Source organism: Mytilus trossulus, chromosome 7, assembly GCF_036588685.1.
Source record: "Mytilus trossulus isolate FHL-02 chromosome 7, PNRI_Mtr1.1.1.hap1, whole genome shotgun sequence".
In the NCBI taxonomy this organism is placed as follows: domain Eukaryota; kingdom Metazoa; phylum Mollusca; class Bivalvia; order Mytilida; family Mytilidae; genus Mytilus; species Mytilus trossulus.
The window spans coordinates 27,119,744-27,142,457 of NC_086379.1; the positions used below are offsets into that span (position 1 = coordinate 27,119,744).

Below are 22,714 nucleotides of genomic sequence, written 5' to 3' on the forward strand. Positions count from 1 at the left end.
ACGGTATGTTTAATTTATTTATATTCGCATTTAGTTAGGATCAGATAAAGGTTAATATATTTTTAGTCTAAACTATTAGGTATGACTTACCAGCCAAATAAGGGTTTGGAATTCAATTTGTTTTTTGATTATTGGAAGAGAAAAAAATATTATGAAGTTATTAGTCCCCGCACCAAAAAAGGAAGTCCAGGTGAAAAAATAACATGCCACATGTATAAATTCTTTGAATTTAATATCTGTCTTTAAAAGCTATAACCTGCAAATAATACAAACTTTCAAATTTCAATATTTCATTCATATATGATACATAATTCATCATTGAAAACATTTTCTCTTATGTTTGACATTAACCATCTCTCAATTGGTATCAAGTCATAAAAATCAGACTTGACCTCGGTAATCCATTGTGTCCAATATTGAAATATAAAACACAATGTATAAACGGTTATTTAAATGTATCAACATATACCCCGTCAACCCACTCACCTGCCCACCGTACAAACTAGAATTAATGAACGCATTCTAGTATTTTACTATTAATGAAAAATGGTGTGACTGTTCACCAATAAAATTTCACGCAATCAAAATGGCTTAAATCCCGAAAGTTTTTTAACACTTATAGAATTTTGCTTTCAGAATTTAGCAAAAAATTGAGAATGGAAATGGGGAATGTATCACAGAGACAACACTCCGACCATAGGAAAACCAACAGCAGAAGGTCACCAACAGGTCTTCAATTCAACGAGAAATTCCCGCACCCGGCGGCGTCCTTCAGCTGGCCCCTCAACAAATATATACTAGTTCAGTGATAATGAACGTCATACTAATTTCCAAATTGTACACAAGAAATTAAAATTAAAATAATACAAGACTAGCAAAGACCAAAGACGGCGGGATCAAACATGTTTATGAGATCTCAACCCTCCCCCTATACATCTAGCCAATGTAGAAAAGTAACCGCAAAACAATAAGTAATTTTTCAATATTTACGTTTATGCCAACAATTTCATTCATTGCATGTGACACTATAATAGTCTCCGCTTTTGATAATCAAGGGGCCTTATGTTTTCCGGTCTGTACACCCGTCCGTTTGTTTGTAGCCCTTCTGTATCGTCCCGTACTAGGTTAAATCTTTAATTTACGGTAGGTTTAAGGTTTTTTTTAGGATATCTTGTGGTCACATCAATTTGAAACCTAAATTCATGTTCACTTATGACTGAACTGTTTAATTTATATATATGCGAAAATAGGATTTCGACCCAGATTTCATGGTTCATTGAATATGTAAATGTGATACAAATATTGTGCGATCAGAACATGACATTGGTTTTCTATGGTCCATCATTTTGTTTTGTAAATATTATTGGAATGACATGTCAGGAAAGCTATACAATTGTACAGTTGCAAAATTTCGATCATATAATAAACTGACATCATTTTTAAGGATTTAATATATCGTCATTATAATGAAATGACATAGCAATGAAGTATGACCCCGATTAGAATCCGTTAAATATGCTTGTTTTAAAGTATTGTATGTTATCTAACATAAGGCAATGTAATAAAACAAATCCTGTAATTTTTGGTCTCAATTTGTTGAGATCGGCTTTGTACACTGCACGTGCCAAAAATAAATCATCGTTGAAGTATCATCTCTGGTGTCTTCTTCACACGATGCATGTGTCACGGAGAGTGTGTTTGATTTTACGATTTCCCTGTGAGAGGATGGCTGCAAATACAGTTGAAGTCGTAAACTGCACAGGATGGATGAATCTTGATAAACAATAAAACAAATAGCCCTCCGACTACTGCAGAATGTGGGCATTTTCGAAAAAATATTATTGCTTTTACAAAAAGTTCAAAGCAAATTGTTATTGTAGAACCGATCGTATTAAATATTTTAAATGGTTTGAAGTTGGGCTTTTTTGTGCTTTTAGATAACAAGCAAAGGTGTTGTAGCACTAACCTGTCGAAACAGTCATATGGACTACAACTGGGATTTATGGCGAAAACTTCAAAATGGTACATATATTGAAGACAAATATTTTGCTAATCCAGCAAATCAACCAAAATCTGCTGCAATCTTCTTTAGAAAAGAGTCGATACCAGAGGGACACTATTTGCTTCGAATGGTTGTTAATCTGACAGATTCTGGTCAATTTTTGGAGGACGAAATGTATGTGGAATTTAAATTACCGCCTATTGTAACAGGTATTCAAGGAGGCTCAGTAAGATATGTTAACAAAGATAACGATTTGGTTATAGATGCTGGTCCTGTAACATATGATAAAGTACACAAATACAAAAGTGTACCTTTTAACTATGAATGGTTCTGTCGCAAAGGTCTTAACCAGTCACAAGTGGACGCAGTTCTTGGGAAATTTGGGTTACCGGTAGCTCCAGAAATTATAACCCTTGGAACAAGTTGCAATGAACCTTCATGGGGAGCAAAATGGACAATTCCATCTGGAAACCTTAGTTTAGATACGTGGTATTTATTACATGTAAAAACCAAGAAAATAACAAACATAATGAATGAGGGATTATTAGGAAGCGCAGACACTATCAGATCAGCAACTGCTCTTCAAGCTGTAAAAGTGCAAATTGGGGACGCCCCAACGATTAACATACTGTAAGTATTAAAGGTTATATTAGAAGGTCTATATGCCATTTTGTTTTTCTTTGTTTTTATGGTAATTAAGATTATAACCCAATGTTGACTGCTGTACATTTTTACCTATTATGTCTGTTTCTTTTTGTCACACATCTTTATGGAATTCTATGCGACAGTCATACAAGTGAGAGGTTTAGCTTGCTAAAATACCTGGTTAAATCCACCGTTGTATACACGAGGAAATGTCTGTACTAAGTCACAAATATGACAGTTTATAACTTTTTATTTTGCCATTTGATGAGGGATGAGTCATTTTTCGTTTTGAATTTTTGATATTTTACTGGTACATATAAATGTTGACGACTCAATTTCGTTTTTAGTTGTTCTGATGTCTACAGGTACACATGTCGTCATTATTTGTAATGGTTTGTTAAGAAAATAATAAAAAAAACCCAACCTGATGAGGTATGATTACCAATTAGACAATCATCCAAAAGAGAACAAAGAACGTGGATTTTAGCAACTATAGGTACGCCCTTCAACAATGAGACAATGTAAAACATAGTGTTACAGCCAGAAATCGCCTTTAAATTGTAGCCAACAAAAGACACACATCAATAGTAAAATTTAACAATATTTATTATACAAAAATTTACAAGAAGTAAAACACAAACATTACTGTCAACTTAACTGTCAAAATATGAGTCCAATCTTTTATCTTTATCTGTATCTGGAAATCTTTGGGAATCAAATCTGAATAATACGTTCACTAATAAAGTCACAATCCAGTATGATTTTGTTTGTAGAATAAAAATGTCTATTCAAATGCTGTGAATACTAATATCTATCGATGTCTAAGTCTAAGTCTGAGAGTTTAACTTTACATGTAGTGTCTGTATATATATATTTGTCACGGAAAATTCTAGAACACTCTAGAATGGAATGTCCTAGAAAGTTACAACGGAAGTTTCTAGTAAAATGTAGAATTCAATATGACTCATCAGATTGATACGAAGTACAATAAAATAAAACATCAAGAAAACAAAACAAAAATGACACAAAGTACACAGTCTAAGAATACTGGAAATATTTTAAAGCCAATTACAATAAAAATAATCATGTTTACACAGAATTATATATCAATCAGTTACTGTACACAACCAATGGATTTAATGTACAGACGTCATAAACAGTCTAAGAAAATCAGAATATTGTACTATTCCGAATACACTTTTAAGTGCAATGTATAAAAAGAATATTGGACCATAAGTTCACATAATTATTTTGTAATGCATATGTTGAAGACCGTACTTTAACCTATAATGGTTTACTTTTTAAATTGTTACTTGGATGGAGAATTGTCTCATTGGCACTCACACCACATCTTCCTATATCTATAGTTATTTTTTTATATATCAAAGACAACATAAATGTTGGTACCAATAGCATGATTAAAGAAAATATTCAAAAAATTTATTTTAGTGTTAAGTTGTTAACTTAAATGATTCCTATGGATACGAACTGTGCGCCTCTTCTTACCGACCTCTTCTTATTTTCATATGAATCGGAGTTCCATCAGACATTTGTCAAAAATAAGAAGATCAAAGGACCCAGATTATGTAATTTACTTTCAGATCTATTGATAATGTTTTTTATATTAACAATCCCAACTGTTCTGATTGGGTTTCATTAATACATCCCCATGTCATGTCTAGACATTAAAAAACAACATATAAGTCTTCCTCGGCTTTATTTTTAGACTGATAACTCGAATTACACATGCACAGTCATCCCAGTACCAGAATCTATGATGAATGAAACGATTCTAACTTTGAAATTATCAATTTTCCCACATTAGTAGCAATATACCAAATTCACTTCCATATGTGATATTCATTTCCCAACTTATTCGTTATTAAAGAGCTTACAGGTCCTACTCAGACTTTGTAAAACGTCACCAAAGTCTGAGCAGAAAGTTGATGAACCAGGGTATGTCAAAGAACTTCTCCTCCTTCTACGGAAGGTACCGAGACCTTGCTTATAAATATTCCGTATCAACTTTACAAATAACGCATGATGGTCTTGATGTACAGATTATGCGAAGTGATGATGTTTATCATCAGAACAACGTGTTATACTGTTTTTTGTTTGTCTTTGTTCTATTTTTGATATTTCTTTTACTGTTTGGTCTGTTTTCTGTGCTTTTTGTTCTTTTATGTTAACTATGTGCTTGTTTTGAGATTGAGGCACAGTGATGACTGCTGTACCTATATGTTGACTATTTAAACTATTATGTCTGTTTTGTTCACAAATCGTTGTAAATATAAAAATATAATGAAATTTGATGCGACTGTCATATAATTGAGAGATATAGCGCTATAAAACCAGGTTCAATCCACAATTTTCTACATAAGACATAGCCTATACCAAGTTAGGAATATGACAGTTGTTATCTATTCGTTTGAGGTGTTTGAGCTTTTGATTTTGACGTTATATTAGGACTTGTATCTAAAAATTGACTATGAGGGTCGGTTGAAAACATAACTTTGTGACATAAGAGACGATTTCAACTTCCCAATTGTTACATTTTAAATTCTAAACCTAGAGATACACATAATGAAGATGTATTTATCATTTCGTAAATATTACGGACGCCATCACGAGTTGGTTGACCATTCTGGACTATTCCTAATACAGATGATATCGGATACCTTTCTTCTGTCGTATCTACAATACCCCTTCCATTTTAACGAATGTGACTACCGAATTGGACTATTTTCTGTCTTTGTGACATCATCAGCACTACGACGGTGGCCACATGTTGAACAGGATCTACTTCCAAATCCTGAGCATCTGGAATAAACCCTTTGGTGGGGGTCCGTGTTGTTTTTGTACCGCTGATCTTGACATAAGAAAATGCATGTACCAGTCATCGCTGACCTTGACATTCGAAAATACATGTATCAAGTCAGGATTATGACAGTTGTTGTCCATTCGTTAGATATATTTTATCATTTGATTAAGGACTTTCCGTTTTGAATTTTCCTCGCAGTTCAGTATTTTTGTGATTTTACTTTTTGTTTAATAGGATGCACAAATAATTTCTGATAGAATCTAAATTTACGGGCTCTATAAACGAACTCCTCGTGGAAAATAGAAATCGTTATCCCGTTGTTCTGAAAGTATTACCAACCTTCTAATTTTAAATCAAATCAAATCTTTGTACTTTTATCGGAGTCTTTTTTTTACAGAAACCCATATGAAAATTATTTTGTCATGTATGCCTTCATAGTTTCATTGAAGTCATACATGTCACTGTAGTAACAAGCAAAACGAGCGAGTTAAAAGAAACAATGTGAATGAAAGCGTAACAATTTTCCTACACGAGATATTCAACCAAATTCCACGCGGACATAGCTACGATTTAATACATCCTAAGCAGAAAACGACCGAACCTTAAGGTGGTAGACCTAGGTTAAGGGGAATAACTCTTAAAATCATCAGTACGTTTGTGACAGCTTTTTTAAAAAATACGTTCTAAGCTTCTAGGATACATAGATTATTTTCAATCTGTTTCAGGTAAATGCTTGAAATACATTAATAAAACTTGACTATTACAAACGCATCACTGAATTAAAGAGTTATCTCCCTGGACATAGGTCTACCCCCTTAAGATAACAGATATTTAGGGAATTTGGGAATTTCTATAAGATTGAGTAAATTCGGAATTTTTATTTCAGATGCAGAAAGAACTGTCTACCAAAATTATCCCTAAATTCTTTACTGATCCTTAATGCAGATTGTCCAGAATGTAGCTTATCAGACACCAAGTACGAGTGGTCAATACTCGTGTTCAACCACACAACAGAAGTATTCGATAGTTTGAATTCTGTACCAAGGATCAACCAGTCACGACTTATTGTGACCAGTAAGTGACCTCCGTTGTTATATTAATAAAAACTTATTGCATTAAGCCTCGGTCACACCTTACCGGATAAGACGAACGGACGCAGAACGGATGAAAATAAAAGTTGTCCGTTGACAAAATTGTTATCCGTTGGGAGTCTGTTGATGTACTGACCAATTAAAACGGACGCCTAACGAATGCATAACGGACATGCAACGTACGAGAAATGGAGACGCACCGGACATAACGGATGTCGAACGTACATCCAACGGACGAGTACCGCATAAAACGGACACCTAACGGAAGCGTACCGGACAAAACGGATATACAAGATATACGAAAATATTAAAGGCTACAATAATAATACATCTAAATCGCATTAATATTAAAAATGTTCTGTGTAACTGGTTTTGGTTTGTTCTTCAAAATGCCGCTAAAGGGCAGTGTCTGACCTGAATAACAGCTGCTTGATAGTGAAGATGTGTCCTGTCTCTAGATCTAAGATTGATTATGAATAATAAGAATTGATAAACCTTAAGAAATCTGACATACCAAAAATCGGCATTTCTGAATAGAAATTTTAAATTGGCATTATTTTTGTCCATCTGATGAGTTAATCCTTTTTCAACTGATTTTTATAGTTTGTTCTAATGATGAACTGTTATGATACTACTGTACCAGGTTAGGGGAGGGTTGAGATCCCGCTAACATGTTTAACCCCGCCACATTATTTATGTATGTGCCTGTCCTAAGTCATGAACCCGGTAAAATCAGTGGTTGTCGTTTGTTTATGTGTTACATATTTGTTTTTCGTTCATCTTTTTACATAAATAAGGCCGTTATTGTTTTCGTTTGAATTGTTGTACACTGTCTTGTCGGGGCCTTTTATAGCTGATTATGTGGTATGGGCTTTGCTCAATGTGGAAGGCCGTACGGTGATCTATAGTTGTTAATGTCTGTGTCATTTTTGTCTCTTGTGGAGATTTGTCTCCTTGGCATTCATAACACATCTTCTTTTTTATATTTATCAGATCCGTTCATCATCCGTTTTATCCATTACACGTCCGGTAAAAGTCCGTTTCACATTCATTCAACATCCGTTTTATCCGTAAGACGTTCGTTAGAAGTCCGTTGGTGAATTTATCTGCAAGACCTCCAACGGATGAATAACGGACACGAAACGGATACAAAACGGAAACGAAACGGACGAGTACCGTACAAAACGGAAACGAAACGGACGTCCAACGGATATTTTATCCGTTGGACGTTCGTTCAAAGTTTTAAACATGCTCAAAGTTTTCGACTGGCAAAACGGACGTCGACGGATAAAACGTACGCTTAATGGACAGGCAACGGATATGGACGGACGTCTAACGGATAAGAACGGACGTATAACGAACATGAACGGATTGACGTTAGGTGTCCGTTCGAGCTATCCGGTAAGTTGTGACCGAGGCTTTACGGACATACAAAGCATGTTCTTCGTGCTAATAATTCATAGTACAAATTGTAATGAAATCTCAAAAAAACAACATTGTACTTATTTACGACCAATTACGTATACGCTTTGAATCTTCCTAAATTTCTTCAATTTGTTTCAAAGTTCTATCTCGTTGCCGTTTACACAACATTTTAACTGTGAAAGCGCTTGATACTTTTACAGATTAAAAACGCTCACTATAACTCACATTACATCAGACTATAGCTATAGCCTTATAAATGCAATATTGCTGCGAGAACTACATTCAAAATTATTAGACACAAATTCGACAGTGTTAATAATCAGACGAACGGTCTTTCAATCTACTTAAACTTGAGTTCAAAGCAAAACTATTGAATTACGAATAAATTCATTAATGAGATAAATGCGAAAAGTTTTCACTATAATCCTAATGACGATGAACCTATAGATCACCGTACGAACTTAAGGGGGTACAGTACACACAAAGGAGTTAACTCTTAAAATTAAGCTGAGTGGTTTGATCACATACTGTTAGTTCGAAAAAAAAAGCTTTCAACGATCAAAACTAGTGTATGTCAAACTGCTACATATATATAGGCAACCAAATGTTTTCATATTTTTGTACACAGATCAAAATAAATCTTTTTGTCAAAACTTTATGAAAATTAATAATGCATTGACTTCAATACAAAACACAACAAACACACCTGAAAACAAAGCGCACCTACAATGATGTTCACTTTCCCTGTAAAATTAAACATAAACGAAGAAACATCAAAACCAAACAACATAAAGAAATCATCAGACTTCGAAAATTCTAGAATAAACAAGAAATAAGCTTGATAATAACTAGAAATAATCTTTGCTAAATGGCATAACAGGGCATATAACTAGAAACCATACCAGCTTCGGTTAGCGTGTGACAAATATACCTTTATTTGCATACTTTAGTGTTCAATGTTATTTGTATATTAGTTATTTTGTTTTAAATGTTAGTTAATGATTTCTGGTTCAAATGTGCATAATATAAATGATATATGGCACAATTTCCAGTACTCCAGTATTTTAATCAGCGCATTTAACTATAGTAAAGATCTTATACTTTTAATTTTTCACTTTTTAGGTCTAACTGCTGATGAGATAGGTGTCAGACCCGATGCCTTCCGAGAAATGGATAGAATAAGATTTGTATTGATCAGAACACCCGGGGGATATCATTCGGAGGCAGATTATATCGTGTCTGTGAATGCTCCACCATATGGTGGCTCATGTTCTATAACTCCTAATACAGGTATGAATACATTTGTATAATTTAAAGTTTGTTTGAATCGAAATTTAAAACAATTCAGATATGATAGTTATGCATGAGAAAATTAGAAGTCGGACCATTGATCACACATGGTAAAAATAATACTGCTCTGTTGATGATATAAATATCTAATGTTTCTTTTTTTAGGTATTGCAGTTAAGACTAAGTTTACTATAGCTTGTACAAACTGGTTTGATGAAGGAGACAGATATATACAAAACAGAGCAGAAGATGGAAAGGAATTATTGACATATTCTATCTATCATATGAGAAACACCACATCTGGTATAGTAGAATCTTTGTTGTCAAAGACGGGTTTGTATACTGTATACGTACTAAGAATATATATTCCTTGAATCATTAAAAAAAAAATCAGAATATATCAATTCAGGTATCTCTGAGCAGCTTTGACTTTATTTTAAGGCTATTTACTTTATCATTTTAAGAATAAATCAACATACAAAAATTCACAATATTTAAAGAATTTCGAAACAAGCTGCACAATACTTAAACAAATCTGTTTTCTTCAAATACACATTCCAATTAACGATTACATAAACATAGCATGAAATTGTACAATGAAGAAATAGAAAAAATATAATTTGAAAATAACGCAAATAGTTGAAATACAAAAAAACAAAAAAACAAAAATAAACAAAAAAACCCAGAAAAAAAGTCTTAAGTACTACACACAGGTCCAGATGAAATGCAACTTTGTCAAAATAGAAAACAACAGTTTAACTTGTAAATCTCTTGCACTTTAGTAAGAATTTTTGCTTTTTCTCAAATATATTCTTGTAGTTTTGTTGGATATTATTTTTTCGTGTATCTACGTCGAACTGTTTTTTAGTAATATTATTCTTCATTTTAGAAGGCAGCAGTATTATTACAACGTTAGCAGTAGGAGATCCAGAAAATAATTTTTATAGCATCATAAGGGTTAATATCATAGATTTCTACAACGGTTTCACAAGAGTGGATTTACAAGTAACGGTAATTCTCACCTTTTGAAAACTATTATGTCCAATACATAAAAAAACCTGTTTAAGACTAACTATATTATCTAAATAGTATTTGAAAATGTTCTGTGAAATAATGGTTAAATCGTAAAATGACGTTCAACAATCTACAGTTCTATTGTTGATTTTCTATTTGCGGTGAAAAAAAAATGAAAATACTCTGTGTCTTATCATTTTCAGGTTAATAATGTCATTAACACTGAAAGATCTACACAATCAAATACAGAACTGATTAAGACTATTAACGAACTAGTAAATGACGGTATGGTTAACGCACGAATCAGTAATGATCCTAAGCAGGTCATTTATCAGGCTTCAATTATCGTGGCTTCTATTGCATTAATAGTAAGTAGAAACTCACTCACAGTCACCATACCCCTAAATATATAAAAACCAACTGTACTTCCCAAAATTCATTGTTCGTATATCGGTTTAAATGATGATTTTTTTTGTATTTATGACATAGACAAAAAGTACCAAATAACTTACTTGTAATCGATAGAAAAAAATGCAAATCGTTGTAAAGATTTGTTTTTTTTTTGTATCTAATGATAAATTATAGTTTACGGCGATAAGACATTACATTTTTTTATCTTATTAACAAAATTGTACAGAATCAATTCAAATTCTGTATATTATTAGAATTAAATAATTATACTGGTCACAGTCTAACTATTATTGGTTGTTCTCTTGTACTTATCCTATTGATATCTAACTTTCTCCTTTATAAATTTTACACTGCTATTTTTTTTATTATGTTATCAAATACTTACAAAAATAACTAAATGTTATTGCTCATGTTGATGTAAAGCTATCACGATCCTGCATTCTGTCGATTCTAATAGTTTGGCATTGCAAAAGATCATTTATATTTTCGTTGACTCTCTATGATGTCTTTACACTTATTCCATTGGTGCGTACTCAGACACATGATTATTTTTATTGACTTTGCCCTAGCTTTAAATAACCGATAGAAAATTTGTAAGTAAAGTCTTCTTGTTTGATTATTTTTTGTGTAGCTAGCCGCAACACCAGGTTCAACCCACCAGTTTTTCTTAAAATGTCCTATGCCAAGTCATGAAAATGTCAGTTGTTATCTTAATGTTCATTTATGTGTGAGTTGTATTGTCGCTTTGCTTTTTTGTTGCACGTCAGCATTTCTGTTGTTTCGTTGTTTTCCTCTTATAGTTGATGTGTTTATCTCAGTTTTAGTTTGTAGCCTGGATTTATTTTCTCTCAATCGATTTATGACTTTCGAACAGCGGTTTACTTCTGCTGCCTTTATTTGTATCGATCTGATGAGTCAAATATCTTTCAATTGATACTTATTATCGTTATGATACTGTTTAAAAAATTATAGAAAGAAAGATATATCAAATATAATCTTAATGAAAATTAAACGTTATAAACTTGGAGTCACTTGATAAATAAAGTCATGTCAACTAGCAATTATTGTTTTTATCGGTGTACAAAAAGAGTCACTTATAGTGTAGCTGATATTTTTTAGCCAATTCAACCAGAGACGTTTAATACCACGGACAACCCGTTAGAATGGGTTTCTGGATTATTGGAAGCCACAAAGAATGGAACGAAACCATATGACGATATACTGCATGATCTACTAAAATATTATCAAGATCCTGTTAAGGCGGTTATTGTACAGGTAGGTATATTTGATCAGAGCGAGTAAATAGTTATCAATAGCTACCAGGATTATAATTAAATACGCCAGGCGCGCGTGTCGTGTACATGAGACTCATCAGTTACGCTCAGATCAAACAATTGTTTATATTACATACTGATTTAATAATTGTATTTATAGAAATTAAATAAATCGTAATAAGGATTAATAAATCATAATAAGGATTCTGCGTAAACGTTTAAAGAACTGCCTTCCCATTTTATTAGCTATGATAAGAGAAGCTAGTAAGAATAAATATGTGTAAGGCAAACTGCATTTTCAAATACCTGACAGTTATCCGAATCAAGGTAGTATGATATGCAAATAAAAATTACCAAGTATTTTAAACTTAATCATTTTTTTCAAGGCTGTTGAGAATTTGACAAAAGAAATGGAAGCCAAGTTAATGTCGGATGACTCAACTTTTCATATGACAGAAATGGCCACCAATGCATTCGGCACTGCACTTAAAAACAATAAACTAGTTAATAACTTTGCCGGGGTAAGTCTTATAAAATGAATTGTATTGCCATTATGAGTTAATTAATTAACATAATGAGTTAAAATCAAGAGATACATGTAGATTTTTATATATAAGTAAGCAGATATCGCATTCTCCGAAATTAAAGATAAAAAAGAAATATCGAAAGGTTTGTTCATTCCAAATGAAAGTTTGAATATTTATATTTAAAAATATACGTCGAAATTATTAATGTTTTGGGGCATACAAAACAACCTAATATAATCTAATTCGTTGAATTCGATTTTTAGATTTCAGGATCCAATGCACTAATAAATCTTGCTTCACGTTTCAAAAACGCAAGTGAAACTGCATTATTAAGTGATGGTTTGTTCGATAGCTCAGACCTTCATTTAGACTCAACATCAACTGGTGAGATTTACATTTAAAATGCTAGAAAATTTAATCAAGTAATGATATTAAATTACGAGAAGCAACAAGTATTACTCTGTTATTTGATAACTTTTGTCTACTAGAACGTTAAATGAAAGGTTATGTAATATATTGATATTTTACTTATTGAAATGTGAGACGGAATTTACTCTTCAGTTGTATTAAGTAAGACTGACCATTATTAAAAAAAAAGCCTAATTGTGTTCAGCACAAAATAAGAAGATGGGTCAATATTGACATTTGGACACATATCTAGCAGAGACCGACTGACTTAGATGTAAGCAACTATAATTTAATGTATTGGGGTCAACAATTTACAAACCCTTTACAGTGTAAAAGTGGTGCAATGATTACATGTCAAACAATGCAACCGAGAAAACCAACGGACTGGTTAATGTACAAAACAAAAATGACCAACGACAACAACTTAATTACAGGTTTCTGACTTGAGACAGACACAAAATCTGACAGAGTTACATTTTGAGTGAGAGTTCAATCCCCTTAACAAAGGACCGTGCTGTAGCATTTCAAAATAAAACAAACTTTTAATATCTATTGAAAAAAAGCATAACTCTTCAGATTGACAAATAAATACAATATCAAAAACGTTTGGACTCAAGGTATTTGCAGTTACTAAAAACTAGTTCAAAGCCAATAACAACTGATAAAAATAAATCAGTGCACATCCAATGAATTTAGTGATTGGACGTAATAAACAGTTTGAGAAATTACCTTGTGCAATGTCAGAATATTAGCATCGACCAGATGTAGAACCGGTATCGTTCATACCTCTACAAGAATATATATTCAGTTATATTAAAAAAAATGATAACAAAATTAATGTCAGTTATGATATATATAAATGCAATATTCAAAGATCTAAAATTTGCTGATATTTTCTAGAATAAGACTTCCTTGTAAGTCATATATCTTATGGTCTTTCAACGATATGCCTTAGAGTAACAGCTTAGATAAAGTGAACAGGGACTATTATATAAGTGTTGGTCTTTGTTGGGGGAAAGGATGTTGTGTGCTATACAACATTTTTCCCACAATAACTTGTATTTAAAAACTTTTCCAATGACCTCAATTAATCGTTAATCTAACTCTGTTTTGTTGTTACATAACATATCTAGCTATCATAAAAATATCCATTGAATATTAAAAAAACAATATTTGGAGCTGATTACTAGTGTTTGATGCTTTTATTATAATTCTATTTTAATGGTATTTTGTCATCTTGTAATACATTATGAAAAAGGAAAGACTTGACAATGTACTTCTATAGATAGATATAAAAAGGAGAATGAGCTCATAAAACAGCTAATCAAAGTGTAAAACAGGTTCATGCTATTGTCCCTTATAGGGCATTGTGTAAGTGGTTATCGATGTTTCAATGTGGTTTGTTTTGGTGTTTGTTTTTGTACTAGTTTTAATTTTTTTTTGTTAATGTCAGATTATTGCGTCTTTTGCGACGTACGTTGCTTCCTTTATATAATTATTCTTCAAGTATAGACTCGGGTACTTTCATAAAACTGTGAATGGAAACACAGATTGCGTCAAAGAGACAACATCTAGACCAAAGAGAAAAAAAGCAGTCCATTGCCACCAATGGGTCTTAAATACAGCGTGAAAATACTGCACCCGGATGTAGGCTTAATCAATGCAATAATGTATACTACCAATATAATAAGGTGTACTGGCATACGAGGTCTCTAAATACATGAAACCCAAAGGAGCTTTCGTTCGTAGAAGCCATATCAATTATGTGTATCAGTGGGGGGAGGGAGATTTAAAAGCATAAAAATATAGTATGTTTGCTAATACACATAATTATCAGCGCCGTGTGATGTTTCATAGGCTGCCTGGTTTATGTCCAACAAGCCCAAATCGGTTATATCATTATACTGGATAACTGAACCGCCTGTTAACTCTGAACCGCCAGTTAAATGAACAACCGGTTAAATGAACCACCGGTTAACTCTGACCCGACGGTTTTCTATACAAATAGGGTGCCAACATTAATCCACTATTCTGCCTCTGAAGAAGATCTTTTTTGGACTGAAACCGGTCAGACTATGAAACATCACCAGGCACTGATAAGTATGTGTGTTGGCATATATATTATATTTGTATGCAATAATGTATACTAGTTCAGCGAAAATGGTCTTTCGAAACATATAAATGAACTAAAATTTAAAAGAAATACTAACAAAGGCCAGATGTGCCTGAATTCGTATCGGCACTTAAATGCAGCGAGGTTAAACATGTTTTGTGAGATCTCAACCCTCCTCCTATACCTCTAGGCAATGTCAAAAGAACACACACACAGCAATATGCACAATAAAATTCGGTTTAAAGGAATTCACAGTCCGATGTTAGAATAGGTAACAGTAGAAACGAAACCAAGCAAAATGCAATAAACAAACACACAGGAATACGCACAGTAAACTTCGGTTTAAAAGAATTCCAAGTCCGATGTTTGAATATGAAACAGAAGAAACTAAGCTAAATAACAACTATATATCAACCTTAATTAATAAAGGACTACTAGCAGTTACAAACATGCAAGTTTGAACCAAAAGACTGGTTAAAAACTTCGTTTTTTCCACTGTAGATTTTATTTGTTTTTAACGTTCGATTGATGTCCTGTCTATGTTGATGTTGATGTATGTCGTACATGTATCATACTGTTAATTATGGAATGTTTCAATACAAATTTGTGGAAGGACAGTGAATTTGAATCAATTATATTTTAAGCTATTGTGACATTAGTGTCTGCTGTTGTTGGATCAACACTGACATCAAATTTTCCGGAAAATAGTTTGCCATTGTTATCTGCAACAACTGCTGATGCAAGAAAACAAGTAGACTTTTATGCAAAGATGTACAAAGACGATGCTTATAGTACAATGGAAGATGGCGAATTAAGTCCAGAGGAGCGCACTGGACTATACTTATTGAGGGCGAGAATTTCCCAGGCCGAGTTTGAGGAAAAACAAATATTGGTATTAATTATTGTTTTAAATACAGCAGGAGAGGCAATATATGTTTCGTATGCAAAGCAAAAATACAGATACATTTACACAATAACACAATAGCTTTTAATCAAGGCCATTATAGCTACTATGAATTTTTGTCCTGGACATATATTCGTATTTATTTCAATCTTAAGCAATGGTAACATTAATGCGGTGTTTGTGACGATTCCTGAATTCTAAAACTAAGATTAACGGTTTCGACTTCCAAAGTTTTAATTCGTGGTTTCTAGAATGTACATTGACATTTATTTTAAGTCATATGGATAGAGTTTCTGATAAAATGTCAAGAAAATGATTTAACTAATGCATACATATATATTTAACTAAGTCCTCTGAATGCGTTTTGTATGCCCCACCTACGATAGAAGTGGCATTTTGTTTGCTGGTCTATGCGTCCGTTCGTCTTGTTTCAGGTTAAAGTTTTTGGTCAAGGTAGTTTTTGTTGAAGTTGAAGTCCAATCAATTTTAAACGTAGTACAAATAGGCGAGCGCCGATTTGAGAAAAAGCCTCTCGTTAAGGTTTTTAATGCACCTATCGAACACACAGCTAATTTTGGTATCAATCGAAAGAAAAACTTCTAGAGCATACGATTTGGGTGGTCGTCAAAGTTCCCTATGGTCACGTTTTTTTCAAATCTCACGAGAACACAGACATGTCGAATTACTTTGGATTATACGGTGATACTTAACATTGCATATATCGGCATTGTTGTAAATATATTATTCGTTTTTATCTAAGATAGCTTGGAATACATTCTAAAAAGACATGGAATCCAATAAAAAGAAGATTTTATGAAAAATTAGTTGATTCTGAGCCATCTGTAAGACCAACCCTAAAATGTAAAAAAAAATACCATATTTTTTTAGATTGTCAGTGTCACTGACTTATTAAAACTCTTATATGTTTTGTTTTTTATAAATTCCATATACCCTGAAAAGATTGCGACACACATCGAAGCTCAATGATGGATAATAAACGTTTGACGACTTTTCTAAAATCTGCATTATTAAACGGTATTCCGGATCTGTATCGTGTTTATCCCAGACGCTAAACATTTATATAAATCTAGTATCTAATATGCATAGGTAACACTTGAGTTTCCAAAACACAAGTCGTGTTTCAACATATTACTAGATAAATATTCGTATATGTGTTACCAAAAGACCACTTTAACCATTACTAATGATAGTAGCATGTGCTATGTAAGCAGCAGACTGCATTTTGTATAATAGTATATCCTTGAACATTATTATAATTACTCATCATTGATGAGTGTCCAAGTCATGTGAAATGTGCGCCACTTCCAATGAAGCGCTGCCGCATGTCCATAATTAGCAATGCTGTATAATATGTCAAAATATTACACAAGAGACTCTTAGTATGACAACAAATAGAGGTTTCACAACCTTAATGAATGCTGTTAGCTTAAGGCAAAGACATGATGATGTGTTAAGGTTGTTAGAGACATTGTTGGTTTTACAAAGAGGAAGGCTTCATTGATAAGATGGAATCTTACAAGGCATGTGCTTAGTCAGATAACATCGGCAATGAGAGCACGTGCGTGTCTTGTCCAGGTTAGTGACCAATGTCACGATGAAGAAAAACCAGCTGCAATGAAAAGGGATAAAACATTTGTAGACGATCTAACTGTTTATATAACAGAAAATATGACAAATCCATTTGACGTTGATAATCTCTCCCGTCAGCATATGAACATTTCAACTGGTCTCCATGCAAGTCACGACATTGAAGATTCACTGTTAAAATCAGTTGAAACTTGAAAAACAAAAACGTCAAAAAGGAAGATATTTGTTGAGTCATTACTATCAACAGACAAAGATCAGGACTGAAGACATTTGAGGATATGAACCCCAAAGTACAACTAAAATGCAAATCTGGGCAAGTTGTAAAAGGTCATTTGATTCCCGAGCTTGTGTTTACCCGTGCACTATCTCTAACTAAATGTAGAGATGCCGTTTCTGTGGAAACTGTTTCGTCCCATCTAATTTGTCCCATTCCCACTGCATATATTATGACGATGGAATTATGAGGAAGACAAATAAGTCTGATCTTCCCATGAATTTGAAAATTAAGGTAGGATCAGTCCCTAACATTCCTCCAATCAATCACAGTGCTACCGTACCAATAAGAAATGATTTTCAGTCATTTGATGTTAATAGGATGTCCACAATTGGAGACTTGGCCAAATCTTACATTATGCAGGCACTCATTTTTAGCCATGGCGTTGTCAGTTTATTTTTGATTTATGAGTTTGACTGTCCCTTTTGGTATCTTTCGTCCATCTTTTACAATCATGCTTCCGATTCACAGACAAGGTTGTTGATGTCTTCGATCGCTATGACACTAGTACTGAACATTCCATAAAATCAGCAGAGCGACATAGACGATCGGCAACAACTACGAAAAAGTTTCATATCGCTGAAGGCCGAACTGTTCCAGACTGGAAAAAATGTCTATCAAGCAACAAAAACAAGCAAGCTCTGATAACTTTCCTTTGAGATTATCTGAGAAGCAATTTGTCTGATATGTTCCAGGATGAAAACAAATGTTTAGTTCTTGACGGCGCATTTTCCAATCCAGAATAGAGCGACAACACTCAATGAGAGCATGTAATCGATCATCAGATCTGTCCTGTTCGTATAAAGACACAGACACCAGAATCTTGCTTCATGTTATACTCTCATAAAATCTTTTAGCAGTTGAATATAAGGCGACCAATCATAGTCAAGTGTTCCGATACAGATGTTCTTGTGCTCTGTGTTCATTATTTCAAGATTCTTGTGTCGACTGAACAAATGTGGTTTTTGACGGGGTCAACTAATTGTCTTAAGGACTGTAGAAGGTACATACCCATCCATGAGTTAAGTAAATCTTTTTCACCTTTACTAGCTAACATTCTCCCTGTAGTTCATGCTTGAACTGGTTGTGATACCACTTCTGCTATAATTGGGATTGGCAAAAAGACTGTTTTCAATTTGATAAGAAAATCTCCGAGTGAGTTTACAAATCTCCAAAACTTTGACAAGATTGCTTTTTCCACATCGTTGTCAGCTGCCATAGAGCTTATTTCAAGCTTGTATGACTTAAAAGAAAAATTCGCTGCATCACATGTTGACGTGTTAAACTTGTAACATGCAAAGACTCAACTGAACCTGCATTCAAAGAACATATTTTGCGGTCATTTCAACAAACGACAATTTGGATGTCCTCACATCTCGATCATCCAAATCCTTTGTCTCCTTATGAATACGGATGGAAAAGAATTTACATGGCCCAGATCCATTCTACTTTTTAGGCATGATGAAGTCCGATTTCCTGCAAGATCTAGTATGTTCTTGCAAGAGGGAATAAATACGTAGCAAGAAATGTATTTGCCGAGAGCAGCAAATGTCTTGCACGGAGCTTTGTCATGTCAGGGCAGTGATACTTGCCAAAATATTTATTCTAAAGAGAACATCAACCTCTAAAAAAGATCAAATGATGACGATGATGAAGATGAAAACGATACCATTGACTAATAGCAAAAGAGCATTTGAGCAATGGGGCAATATAAAGTTTAAGTTGCCTCACTGTTATTCAATGTAAATATGTATATTATTATTAATTTTGTGTTTTGTAATAACTCTACCAAATGGTTGTGTACTTAAGTTCCGTATGCGATGATAGTGGTAGTTAAAAAAAAAACCAAAAGAAACAACAACTAGCAAGTGATCTAAACAAAACAAAAAACAACAAAACTTGCTAGTGATCTTCGGCCTTGACGTGGTTGGCAAGCTTAAGACAATTAAATCATATTGTATTTATAACTGTCGAACTAACAGGAGACCAAAATAACATTTATTTTTAACTGTGCTGTAAACATGGTAAATATGCGCTTTAGAGCAGTTTTAAGATATGTTTTAATATAGTTTTATCAATATTTTGTCGGTATAAAAAACAAGCTAGGCGAGACATTAGAACTTAAAAAACTAGTTATATATGTTACTAATATAAAACCAATAGAATTTGTGTGTTTTTAGATGCAAAATTAAATATTACCGAGAGTTTTGCTTCAAAATTATGATTTTCACAAAAATACGAGATTTTTTTCATTTTAAACACTTTTTAAATTTTTTTTATTTCAGAAACAAAAATTAGATAGACTTTAGTTTGTCAAATGATATATTACATATTATATTGCAGATGAATTTGCTCTTAAACTGCATTTTTCGAACAATATCGTCAAATTATGACTTATATTTTTTCCTCCTTTTTTGCCGTTTTTTGAAAAATGTGACCATTTCCCAGTTTGACGACCAGGCAATTCTGAATGTACGATAAAAGACCTTTCAAATGATATATCATATAGCCGTGTGTTAGGTAGGTGCATTAAAAACCTCCGAATCCTTGTTTTGGCGCTCGCCTAATGAGCTTAAGAATATAACATGGAACTTTATTTCCTTCTTCATTTTCATTTCATTAGAAAATGTTTCTCCGATTAACTTAAAGACTTCCTTTTAGACAAATCATGCATAATAATGAAAAAATGCATTGCATTTCTTGTTTCTGTAACATTAAGGAAATAACACAAGTCCTTGTACAAATTCAGGATATTGCTAACAACGATTTATTAACATTTTGACCTAGATGCAAGTGGAATGTCGATCAAAAGCTGGGAGAACTGAGCCATTATTTCAGGTACAAATGTACCAACTATAAAACCATGTTGTCTTAGTAAAAGTATACCTTATCGAGGCTATATGAACTCATAAATACGTTAATGATTTCAGAAGATATAACACAGTTTATATGCAGTAAGTTTATAACAAGAGTTCAGTATTTCTGTTATTTTACTTTTTTCAATTATCTTGGAACAATCTCAGATCTATAGATACCAGAATAGTAGGCTGATCTGTAAAATTTACCAATTGTGTCCTGACTTTTCCCTATTGCGACATTTTTGTTGTGTGTAAGTTGGTTTGACAGGTTATTCATCCACAACAGGAGTCTGTTCTCCTGTTGCCACACCCAGTCTTGCTTATTTTGGAGTTGCTGCCATCCCTAAGTTTGTCTTCATTTAAAAAAAAACTAAATTTGTACTTTTCTAATGGATTTAAAGCATCAGTAAACTGCTGTTTCCCCTGATTAAGTATGTCTGGAGTATTCTGAAAAATCCTTCCAGGATACATCTATATCTTTTATCTCTATAATTAAAGCTTTATAAATGGTCGGCGTTTTTCGGATTATAAAAATATTTATATTTGGATACATATTTTTGAACGCGTTATAGATTTCTGTTCAAACTGGAATAACTTAATTATGTTTACATAACATAAAAGTAAGGGGTATATCCTGTATCCATACCCCAAAAAATAAGAAAATAAAAGAACATGCAAAAAACGAAATAATCGTTCATATATCTAGCAAGGATAAAAGGCTATGTTAGGAACATTTTATGAAGGATGCATCCCGGAAAAAAAGGCATCTTTATGTCAAAAAAACTTTTATATGATGAAATCGTTTCCGTTCGCACCGTCCTGAATTTGTACTTAATTTTAGTCGTACGAGTTTTTTTATAAATAGAAACCGCTGCTGACCAACCCTCACAAGTGTAATTGCTGTTTATCGTCCACCTTGTGCGACATAGGCGAGCGCCGATTTGAGAAAAAGCCCCTCGTTAAGGTTTTTAATACATCTATCGAACACACAGCTAATTTTGGTATCAATCGAAAGAAAAACTTCTAGAGCATACGATTTGGGTGGTCGTCAAAGTTCCCTATAGTCACGTTTCTTGCAAATCTCACGAGAACACAGACATGTCGAATTACTTTGGATTATACGTTTACGGTGATACTTAACATTGCATATATCGGCATTGTACATGTTGTAAATATATTATTCGTTTTTATCTAAGATAGCTTTGAATAAATTCTAAAAAGACATGGAATCCAATAAAAAGAAGATTTTTTGTAAAATTAGTTGATTCTGAGGCATCTGTAAGACCAACCCTAAAATGTAAAAAAAATACCATATTTTTTTAGATTGTCAGTGTCAATGACTTATTAAAACTCTTATATGTTTTGTTTTTATAAATTCCATATACCCTGAAAAGATTGCGACACACATCGAAGCTCAATGATGGATAATAAACGTTTGACGACTTTTCTAAAATCTGCATTATTAAACGGTATTCCGGATCTGTATCGTGTTTATCCCATACGCTAAACAATTATATAAATCTAGTATCTAATATGCATAGGTAACACTTGAGTTTCCAAAACACAAGTCGTGTTTTAACATATTACTAGATAAATATTCGTATATGTGTTACCAAAAGACCACTTTAACTATTACTAATGATATTAGCATGTGATATGTAAGCAGCAGACTGCATTTTGTATAATAGTATATTCTTGAATATTATTATAATTACTCATCATTGATGAGTGTCCAAGTCCTGTGAAATGTGCGCCACTTCCAATGAAGCGCTGCCGCATGTCCATAATTAGCAATGCTGTATAATATGTCAAAATATCACACAAGAGACTCTCAGTATGACAACTAATAGAGGTTTCACCACCTTAATGAATGCTGTTAGCTTAAGGCAAAGACATGATGATGTGTTAAGTTTGTAAGAGGCATTGTCGGTTTAACAAAGAGGAAGGCTTCATTGATAAGATGGAATCTTACAAGGCGTGTGCTTAGTCAGATAACATCGGCAATGAGAGCACGTTCGTGTATTGTCCAGGTTGGTGACCAATGTCACG

General features: G+C 33.2%; 1 protein-coding gene across 1 annotated transcript in view; it reads left to right on the top strand.

The window, feature by feature from the left end:
- Nucleotides 1-1,982: 1,982 nt before the first annotated feature.
- The window catches only part of LOC134726308 (polycystin family receptor for egg jelly-like), a 42,546-nt gene continuing 21,814 nt past the window's right edge, over nt 1,983-22,714 (top strand). Inside the window, exons 1-10 of the mRNA XM_063590709.1 lie at nt 1,983-2,632; nt 6,355-6,542; nt 9,107-9,274; nt 9,440-9,607; nt 10,164-10,285; nt 10,492-10,656; nt 11,819-11,974; nt 12,360-12,494; nt 12,764-12,884; nt 15,666-15,913. Of these exons, the coding sequence (XP_063446779.1) occupies nt 1,983-2,632; nt 6,355-6,542; nt 9,107-9,274; nt 9,440-9,607; nt 10,164-10,285; nt 10,492-10,656; nt 11,819-11,974; nt 12,360-12,494; nt 12,764-12,884; nt 15,666-15,913 (2,121 nt within the window). The remainder of the gene's footprint in view (nt 2,633-6,354; nt 6,543-9,106; nt 9,275-9,439; nt 9,608-10,163; nt 10,286-10,491; nt 10,657-11,818; nt 11,975-12,359; nt 12,495-12,763; nt 12,885-15,665; nt 15,914-22,714) is intronic.